The sequence below is a fragment of the Papaver somniferum genome, chromosome 1, assembly GCF_003573695.1.
Source record: "Papaver somniferum cultivar HN1 chromosome 1, ASM357369v1, whole genome shotgun sequence".
Classification (NCBI taxonomy): Eukaryota; Viridiplantae; Streptophyta; class Magnoliopsida; order Ranunculales; family Papaveraceae; genus Papaver; species Papaver somniferum.
The window spans coordinates 29,591,598-29,603,171 of record NC_039358.1 but is presented as its reverse complement, the minus strand read 5'-3'; the positions used below and the strand labels follow the sequence as shown (position 1 = coordinate 29,603,171).

Genomic DNA, 11,574 nt, shown 5'->3' with positions numbered 1-11,574 from the left:
TTAAGACAGTGTTCCAATTAAATTTTTTTTTTTTACAGACATATCTTTAAACACTGTGGTTTCTGATAACGAAAGAAGTATAATTTGTCTCATAACTAAACAGAGTTCCTCCACATCCTTAGCTCTCCCTCCATGATTTCTAGAATTCATTTCCTTCCACATGTGACAAGTGACTGCATATATAACTTTCCACCAAATTTCCTTTCTCCTGCCTTGTAAAATTTTAAGCTTCCAAGAATCAAATTGATGTAACACTGAAACTGGCGCCACCCAAGCAATGTTGAAACCCTCAATGAATTTAGACCAAACCTTAAACGCAAAATCACAATGCAACAACATGTAATCTGCAGTTTCAATCTCATTGTTACAAAACAAACAGTTCTCATTCTGCACCTCAATTCTTTTATGGCTTAACATAGCAAAAGTAGGTAGTGAATCATGGAAATAAGCCCATAACATATAGCTTATTTTTGGTGGAACATTCTTCTTCCAAAGATAGTTATTAAAGTCACCAACTGGCTCTTCCTGCACCTGCACTTGATAATATTTCCTGACAGTAAAACCCACAAAAAAATCTACTATATCTTCATTTCCATTCAGGCCATGCACTGGACCTAACTCATTGCATATCATATCCCACTCCCATCGTTCAACTGCTAACATATAAAATTAAAACTCCATTATTAATCTCTCTTAAATAATATATAATTTTCGATCCTAACTAAGCTTTTACAAGAGTTAAATTTTAACTTGTTCAATTAATAATCTTGGTAAGCTAGTAAATTTTGCTTGGCACAAAGGCATTATTTTATATAATTTCAACCGTAATGTTCCTCAGGCTTGACGAAAGGTAAAAAATTGCTGACTATTACCACTTTACATTTTACCGCTTTAAGTAGTATCCCAATAAACGGTGTTCCTCCGGCTTCACCTTGAGAATTACATGTCTTAATAATTACAAAATCGTTCCATTGATGACCATATAGTGGAACGAAAAATCATGATTTTATTAAAGCTTAATTTTCTTTGTCATACAATCGAAGTTTTCCAATGGAGAGTGGAAAGATGACACTAGTTATTGAAATATTTAAACAATAAAATTTTGATAAATTAATAGCTTTTGGATTAAAAGTTTATTATTTTAATGAAGTTATTAATTTATTGTATTAAAATTTAGCTTATACAAGTCTAATTCGGACCAAATTTTTATTTTATTTTAACAAAGCAATTAACTTATCGAGAATTGATTTATCAAAGTTCTACTATATGCCCAAAATAAAAGAAAAAAAAGAAAACTAATCAAAATCATCCGTGCAAATGACAAAACTGAAAAAACTCAAAATGAGAAAATCATACCCTTAATCATTATGATTCTTCTTACTAGACGGGATGAACTAACATACTAATGCTCATAATGGTTTCAGATTCTGATGGACCGATGGTATGTTACATTGATGGATTTCATGGAATACTCAATGTAAAAATGTTCGCATTACAACTACCTTCTACTAAAGACTCAAGAGTCATACACCTGATAATATTTGCCACTCATTTTAGTTTCATGACAAATTCATCGCGTTCCTATTTAATATTCATGCATAAGAGTTGTTTCAAGACTATAAATGAAAATATATAGAAAGAAAAGCATGGATAAAATATAAAAGAATTATAAAGTGATGAAGTGTTTGATTTAAAATATGACGGAAATACTGAGATGGTGGAGTAAACTAACAAAAGCATCGTGTAACACTTGTCATTAAATACAAGAAATATCCTACTGGAATAAAGTTTATGGAAAAAAACTTAAGGCTATCAAAATATGCAAGAAGTGAAACCAGATGACTCTATGGTAAAAACTCCAAGGCTATGAGAAATTGAGGGATGTTAATCCTTGATTCTCCGAAGTCCTATATGTTATCATTTAGTTCCACGTTGAAAATATCTAACTTATGCTTTTGAGGTGTTATTTGTGTTCTTAAAGATAAAAAAAAATAGAAGACAAAATTATTTAGTGTTCTTAACTGTTTTTGTGTTCTTTACGTTATTCATTAACATGAAAATGATTCACGTTAACTTAGATTTTTTATCCTAAACATAATTGAAGGGTATATTAAATGGACACTTGTTCTTGATGGTATTGATAAGGTATAACTTCATTTATTCGTCATGCCTCTGTTTTGTACTCGCACATAGCTAAGAGATAACTTGAATTACTCGTCATGCCTCTGTCTTGTACTCACATAGCCCCTTGTACCCAGGTCAGCCCCCACATTCCGCTGAAGGTGTGTTCCTTGAAGACTGAGTTTAAAACCCAATGTAAATCATCATTTTAAGGAAATTTAGATTTGAATGCTTTTCTTTCTTTATCGATAATGAATTTGGAACTTAAAGTTTGAACTCAGCTCGGGTTTAGATGGTGTTTTCCAATTTCTATTCGAAGCTCACTGAAGAAATATTCACATTAGTTTACATCCACAACACCTTATACTCGTTAGTCATATGACCAGGTAAATTGCCATACATATTTTTGTTTCATTTCGTGCTCATTACATCTCCATTTAAGGTTCATGTATCAAAGTTGTTTCAAGTCTATAAAATAAATTTCTATAGAAAGAAGAAAGGTAATAAAGATATTTGATCCAAAATTGAAGGAGAGAATTGAGATGCTGGGGTAAAATAATAGAAGTGTCATATAAAAGGAATATTGTATAGGCGACTTGAATAAAAGTGAATTAGAAAAGGGAATTTAAGTAGTTAAGTATATTCAAATCATATTAGAATCCGTTTTAATCAAGGTTATGTGTTAATGGTTGCATCCTTTTCTCTCGAGGAAGAAAAGTTCAAAAGATAAAACTTTAATTAACTTTATACTCTTTTGTAATCTTTTAGCTTAGGACGACAGGATCTTTTGGAAGTGTTTTCAGGAAGAAAATGGGTTCAACTTGACCCAACATAATTCAATGGTGTTTTATATAGAGACTTGTTTTTTAGGTCGGGAATTACCGCCTTTTTGCCAATATGCACTCACCGTTTCAAGTTTAATCGGTACTGTCTCAATTTCATGTAGTTGAGTTATTTTACGTTTGCATAATTTTAAAGGAGACATATGAGACATAATTATTTTTCTGGTTTTTTATCCTTATTAACTTTTTTTATTAAAATTTTGGATGTATACATCTCACAGACTATAGACGGATATGTGTATTGTATCGTCAGAAATATTACTTGCACGGAGCGGAAAAATAGAAGAAATAGCTCAACTTTTATGAAATGGGGGGATATATTTTAAAAGGATGTTCCTCAACATTGCTAATGGGGGTGCCAGGTTAGTAAAAAGGATAAGAAAATCCATATAAAACCGAAAACTTTCTAATTCTTCTTATATTGGTTTTGGTATTTTTAAAGTTTACCAATTGGAAATGAGTAGAGAGGCTCTAAAGAATAATAACCACATGATCTTAGATTATCCAAATAAGCGGGACTAATAGTCTCAACGTGTCCCCTCACGTGTAGTCTCGATGGGTCTAACACGTGGACAATAAATCGGGTGACGCGGAGTAAAAGTACGCTCAAATGACTCGACACAAATAGCCTTCTCTGATACCATGAAGATTCAATAGCCAGAAGAGAAGATTTAACAAACACATACAAAATTAACATGGTTCAGCTATTTTAGCCTTCATCCACAATGGAGAAGAAATGACTCTTTATTAAGACTGTGTTGCAGTACAACGGAGATATGGGTACAGTTATTACTATACATATAGATGATAACCTTCCTATTATAGAGAAGATACGATCTTTAAAGAGAGAAAGTTGTGTTAACGGTAAACACTTGTATGGAAACATTATATGTCAGTATTAATCCTCTTTTTATTCTTCTCTAACAAGTATTCTTCCCGGTAAACTGATACTTTTATTAGCATCCATGAATTTTAAAGTAACTGATATAATAATATAAAAAATTAATACAAATCATTGAAAGAATGGAAAATATTAAAATGACAGTTGAGTTGTACTATTAAACTATTTTCTTTTTCTTTTTTTGCTCGGTAAATAGATTTATATTAGAAATGTAACTTACAAAAAATGGTTTTACGAAACCCATTACAATTTACACCACATTGACATTTCAAAGTTGAAATGCATACAAGATCCCAAAATGGAAAACCCCATTAGAAAAGACCATAACGGATGAATGTCTAGCCAAAACTCATATACCCTAAGAATGCTCGAAAAGAACCCAAATAAATAGTGTTAAAACACTTTAAAAAGCCCAAATATCATATGGACATAAGTCCAAAAATAAACTCAGTTAAGAAGCCCACAAGAAATAAACCCTAGCAAACTTTAGGTCCCAAGATTTCCATCACAGTTTGCCGTCAACCCCCACTGCCTCGACTGTTGTGGCTGCCGCTTTTGCCGATCACCGCCGTCTGCCTCCAAAACACCTTCACTTTCACCTTCACTACCACAATCATCACCAAAAAAGTTTCACATACCAATGGAAACCACGGTCGCTATTCGTACTACTAAACTATTAATCTTAGAAGTTGAGATGAACTGCCATTCTAATGGCCACAGTGGTTTCTATAACATCTTACCATTTACTTGTGGTGAACAGCATGGACTCCATTGAAATCAATGAGGATATGTGAACCATTAGTTTACTTGTACAACTACATTGACTCCTCAACAGTCATGCGACCTGATAATTTACCACTTATTTTAGTTCCATGAAAAATTAACCTGTTTTTAGGGGCCACCCGAAAGGATTTAGAGGCCATCAATTTATACCCAGCCAAAGACTCTAGTTAAGGGATACCCTATATGATATTGAAGTTACATAAATGCCCTTCTGGTAAAACTGTATAAAAACCAAATCAAAAAATTCTACTCATTTCAACTGTATAAGAACGCGAAGAACGCGTACCCGGCAATGTAGTCGGTGGTGGCGATTCCGATAGTCAAACACTTCGTAAACTTCAAATGGCCCCAATTAGGTAAGAATCTATCATTTTTGGGGTTTATTTCGCTTTAATTCGTCGAATCGAGAAAAAAAATTCTAGGGTTTTCGGTTATTTATCCAGATTCGGGCGATATTCATGCTTATTTACTTCCGAATGTAGTCGTGTTCTTCATTTCTCAAGAACATCGACAGTATTCGGGAGAAAGATTTGATAATTATATGCCGAATATTCGTGGCCATATCTTCCTGGATACAAACTGCTAATAATCGGTAGTTTAATGAATTTTTTGGCTACCGAATATATTTAAGTAGACACACAGTATTCGTAAGAACACTCACTACCGAATGTATATATTGAAAAAATCTCAAAATTTCTGATATAGGAAAAATCCCATTTTGGGGCCAGTATTTGGGCCATCGTACATTCAGAACTTTACAAAAAACCTATCCTCCGAATATTACAAGTTCAAAACAAACCACGCCATGGCTCCAGGTGGTTCCAAGGGCCAATATTGAAGGTTAGACAACCCATATTCAGAAGTTTTGGTAACTAATTTAACTTCCGATTAATTCAAAGACAAAATTTGAAAAGTATAAGTTTTTCCCAAATTCTGATTTTTGGGCCATCGTACATTCAGAACTTTACAAAAAAATTATCCTCCGAATATTACAAGTTCAAAACAAACCACGCCATGGCTCCAGGTGGTTCCAAGGGCCAATATTGAAGGTTAGACAGCCCATATTCGGAAGTTTTGGTAACTAATTTAACTTCCGATTATTTCAAAGACAAAATTTGAAAAGTATAAGTTTTTCCAAAATTCTGATATTTGGGCCATCGTACATTCGGAACTTTACAAAAAAATTATCCTCCGAATATTACAAGTTCAAAACAAACCACGCCATGGCTCCAGGTGGTTCCAAGGGCCAATATTGAAGGTTAGACAGCCCATATTCGGAAGTTTTGGTAACTAATTTAACTTCCGATTATTTCAAAGACAAAATTTGAAAAGTATAAGTTTTTCCCAAATTCTGATTTTTGGGTCATCGTACATTCAGAACTTTACAAAAAAATTATCCTCCGAATAATATAGTCGTGTTTAGAAATACCAACTTAATAGGTAGATAAGAATTTAAGTTTGCCACCGAATGTCTTATTCGGGGGTAATACGTGTATCGTTAACAACCGATTGTAGTGCACCAATGATACGAAACCTCAACGGCCATATTTTCAGAAACCTCAACGGCCATATTTTCAAAAATTAGATCCGTTGGAACTCTAATCTATATAAGGAGGGTAACCCCTCTCAGTTATTATTGAGTAAAAAATCGGAATGAAAAACCTTTTCAATGGAAAGTCCATCATCAATCGACAACATACTTCGAAGATGCAAGCGAACAACTACATCAATTGCAACAATGGAAGAAGAAATACAAAAAAGGAACAAACAACCCAAAAAAATTAAACCATCGTTAGTGGCAACGGAGGAGGAGGAAGAGGAAATCAAGGCTAAGAAGCGAGGTCAAGAACAATTCCATCATAGAGAAAGATTAAAAAAAGTTGAGGAAGAGACCGAATGGATAAAAAATTATTACATTGTGAAATATCTACCCAAAGAATAGCAGGACGATCGTATATTTTGGATTAACGTTTCATTGGGTCCTTTTGTTGGTAAGTACAAGAAGCCACGCCACAATTATGAACCATCACATGTTTCTTCAAGGGTGCACCATGTTATAAAATTGTGCACCGAGTACAACCGTATTCTTGCTAGGCACAGAGACGACAGGTTTGCGGCACAAGATGCTTATTCCAAGTGGAGAGGAGAGTCGTTTCTACATTTCGAAGCCGCGTTTATTGTTGCATCTCGGACTGGGAAAAAAGAATAACATGTGATGTTTGAGTGCTGTAAATTCAAATTTTTAATATTAATCGGCGGTTTGATAAAATATGGAATTCCCGAATATGATTAATCGTATTGAAGTGTTATAATACTGTTGTTCCGATTACATAGTTTCAAAAAAAATTATAGTAACTCAGTCGATTCCTCGAAGAAAAACGATCAAGTTTTCGGAAGATAACTTTAATCGATAAACATCCGATTTTCAAGTTTTCGGAAATTTTATTTCGAGGCCACTGTTATATTCGGCAGTCAAAGAATGTTAAACTATTACCGATTGTAAAGGATAAGAATACTGAGTTTTGAAATTTTATGAGGAATTCGTTTTTGGGGCCATTCGGGGGTAAATAACTCTACATAACTACCGAATGTAGATATTTTTGGAAAACCAGTTTGGGGTTTTTTCTCATCTTCGGCAGTAAACTAGTATCTTGGAACTACCGAATATACATATTTGGTACTCAGTGTGTTATATTCGTAAGTTTATTCTACAAATTATCTATCGAATCTGGGTAGTTCATGGCATTCAATGCATGCAATAATCGGTTTTTCTTGTTTACAAAAGCACACAAACGCATGCAAATCGAGTATTTGAGTTTCTTAACACAATACCTGTGTTTTACATGCATTGTTAGCTTCAATATCGGGCGATTCTCCATTTTCTTCCATGAAAGGGTCGTCTATGTTTTCCTCTCCACAAAAGTTTGGATCATTCAACATATACCCCAAATCGTCTTCTCTAAACGGTCGTGAACCCTCAACATTTTGTTCTTCGTCATGATTCTCACCTTCTTCTTCATATCCATCCATTTTTGTAGTGATAAAATGGGTTTTCTCTTTTTTCCTTCACCTTCTTCTCTATAACTCTAACAACTCAAAAATGAAAAAGAAATGGAAAAAATGAAACACAAATCATTCTAATACTGCACCGACTACAATCGGAAGTCTGAGAAATATTTTGGCTTCCGATTGCAATCGGAGGATAACAATGTTATCAAATCCTCCGAATATATAAGGGTAATTTCGCCACTACGAATTACGCGAGATAAGGGCTGGCTACATTTTCCCTTTGGGTGACCTTTTTTGTTTTATTGTTGGCCCCTAAATCCTTTTGAGTGGCCCCTAAAAACGCCAGGAAAATTAAGTCATCAATTTCCCATTTGATGTTGACGTGTAGAACTTCTCAAGGTTGTTAATGGGGTACCAATTTGCTTGGGGTGTACCAACACCAACGCAAGTGTTGTGTTTGTCTTATTTGTATTTTGGTACACCCCCAAGCAAACCGATCCCCTATTAGTAATCTTGGAACTTCTTTCGAGAGTATAAAATGAGTTTTGGTTGGAAAACAAAAGTGTAATGAAAAACGATTACTTTAAAATTTGGAGGAAAGTTGAGATGTTGAAGTAAACTAACAAAAATGTCATCAATTCGTTAAAATTTTCAGACTAAAACTGAGTAAGAAAATTGAAAGACTGCTAGCAAAACACGTAAGATGTTAAATGAGTGGTTCACCGTAGGGAGTAAAACCATCTATACAAGGTTTAGCATGGTGTGCCGTGCTTTTGGGATAATCAAGTTTACCAATATTCACAAATAGAACGATTTTTTTGGGCACCACTGTTTTTTGTGGGTACCATTTCTTTTTTATTTGGGAAAGATATTTGAAGTAAAACTAAGTCACACCTTATCCATATATTTATCTTAATACCAAAATTATCCTTTTCAATTAAGTTAGTATAATGATTAGTTGAATCATTAGTTAACATAATTAATGATTAGTGTAAGATTAAATCAAAAATAAAATAAATTAAATCGATATATAGGTTTTCAGAGCAAATTTTGGTTAGGAGAAAAAAATTGCAACGTAACCAAACCTTAGTTCGGTTAGGAAAATTGCGACGTTAACCTTAGTTCGGTTAGGAAAAAAAAATGCGACGTAACCAAACTCTAGTTCAGTTAGGAAATTTTTTTGCGACGTTACCAAACATTAGTTCGGTTAGGATTTTTTTTTGTTACGACGTAACCAAACTTTTCTCTGAAAGCAAAAAACTCCATTAAAACTAAATTCAGCTACCTGCGCTTTCATGAACATTAGCCGAACTATTGTATACGGATAAAGTTCGGTTAGGAAATTAAAAGTTCGGTTAGGAAATATTTGTTTTTGCGAAACATCCGAACTGAATTAAAAGTTCTTTATTTCCAGCAAGTTCGGCTAGTTCGACAAAGTTTTTCCACAAAATTGCTAACCGAACTTACTACTGTAACTTCCATTTTCAACCTATTTTGATGACTACTATTCAGAATTTTCAATCAAAAACGAATTAGAATTAATGGGTTTGTGGGAAAATACTAATGGACGAGTTTGTTTACAAAAGATTGATAATCGACAATAAAAATTCAATGAACCGACGACGATGAAAATTTGATGATTTTGATTAGATTTGTATATGATCAGGTTTAGATGATCATAAATTGATGAAGAAGAGAAGAAGAAAAATTGTAGAATAGAAGAAGAATAAGAAGAAGAAGAAGTAGTGGTAGAGGAAAGTTGAGATGTTGAAGTAAACTAACAAAAATGTCATCAATTTGTTAAATTTTCAGACTAAAACTGAGTAAGAAAATGGAAAGACTGCTAGCAAAACACGTAAGATGTTAAATGAGTGGTTCACCGTAGGGAGTAAAACCAGCTACACAAGGTTTAGCATGGTGTGCCGTGCTCTTGGGATAGTCAAGTTTACCAATATTCACATATAGAACGATTTTTTTAGGGACCACTATTTTTTGTGGGGATCATTTTTTTTGGGAAAGATATTTGAAGTAAAACTAAGTCACACCTTATCCATATATTTATCTTAATACCAAAATTACTCTTTTCAATTAAGTTAGTATAATAATTAGTTGAATCATTAGTTAACATAATTAATGATTAGTGTAAGATTAAATCAAAAATAAATTAAATTAAATCGATATATAGTTTTTCAGAGCAAAGTTTGGTTAGGAGAAAAAAATTGCAACGTAACCAAACCTTAGTTCGGTTAGGAAAAATTGCGACGTTAACCTTAGTTCGGCTAGGAAAAAAAATGCGACGTAACCAAACCCTAGTTCAGTTAGGAATTTTTTTTGCAACGTTACCAAACCTTAGTTCGGTTATGATTTTTTTTGTTGCGACGTAACCGAACTTTTCTCTGAATGCAAAAAACTCCATTAAAACTAAGTTCAGCTACCTGCGCTTTCATGAACATTAGCCGAACTATTGTATACAGATAAAGTTCGGTTAGGAAATTAAAAGTTCGGTTAGGAAATATTTGTTTTTGCGAAACAGCCGAACTGAATTAAAAGTTCTTTATTTCCAGCAAGTTCGGCTAGTTCGACAAAATTTTTCCACAAAATTCCTAACCGAACTTACTACTGTAACTTCTATTTTCAACCTATTTTGATGACTACTATTCAGAATTTTCAATCAAAAACGAATTAGAATTAATGGGTTTGTGGGAAAATACTTATGGACGAGTTTGTTTACAAAAGATTGATAATCGACGATAAAAATTCAATGAACCGACGACGATGAAAATTTGATGATTTTGATTAGATTTGTATATGATCAGGTTTAGATGATCATAAATTGATGAAGAAGAGAAGAAGAAAAATTGTAGAATAGAAGAAGAAGAAGTGGTAGAGTTCTAAGTTAAAGGATAAACTAGTCATCTCCAACTTTTAAGACACCCCTTATAGCTATAGGGTAGGTGGCCTAATCAAATCATGGTCCAAAATAAAAACAGTGGTGCCCAAAAAATCGTTCCACATATACTATATACACGGTTTTAAGGGTTTTAATTGTGTGAAGTTGCAAAGGCTTTCGAAAGTTTAATTTTGTCTAGTGGGTTTGTAGCTGATGGCTTCAACGTGTACAGTGTGCGCCATAGGCCCATAACTAAAATCTGAATATGATGAAAGAAAAATAAAAATAAATAGATATCTATAGCATCTTTTGCTTCTAAATTCAGTTGTTTTGAGAATAAAGCTTGCTAGTGTAATTTGTTTTAAGATCCTTGGGCACTAATCTGGATACATTTTTACAGGGATGGCAGCAGTTTATGAATGCTAGAAGTACGGACGGAATATTTAAGGGACCATGCCGGGAACATTAATTCCGGGCATTTTGTCATTATCATTGGAATGTGGCTGGAGAATGTTACCAGCACCGATGCCTTTGCCGCTATTATAGTCGTACTACGCTTGACAGTAGTCAACTTTAAGCACGATCATCATCTTCCATAGCTTATTATTATCAAGGATATTTTTATTTGAATTTAAATAATGAGAAATCATAACTAAAAGTTGTTTGCTTCGGGAGGGGACTCAGTTGTGCTTCAGGAGGACTTCCAAACGAACCACATTAGTATCATTTTAGTATGAGGCCATGTAGTCGATTTCGGCCATCTCGGCCGAAATTCCGCCGAATTTTTCCTTTTCGGCTCATAGCATAGCGAAACAACAAATTTCGGCAAGACGGAAAGTTTCCGAAATTCCACCGAAATTCTGCAGAGGTTACATGAATTTCCATCCAATTTCCATCTTGAATTGTACTAGCACAGTACATGGCCGTTGTGAATTACCAGCGACATTGCAGCTTGAAGGTGCTAAATTCACCCAATGTTCTGTTTTCACTTTGTTCGATCATTTACTAATTATAGATATGCCCCTCCT

General features: G+C 33.8%; 1 protein-coding gene across 1 annotated transcript; it reads right to left on the bottom strand.

Annotated features, from left to right (window-relative positions):
- LOC113274637 lies at positions 1-663 on the bottom strand. Its single transcript, XM_026524060.1, has one exon. It carries the CDS (start codon positions 661-663, stop codon positions 1-3), a length of 663 nt encoding a protein of 220 aa, XP_026379845.1.
- Positions 664-11,574: the final 10,911 nt, after the last annotated feature.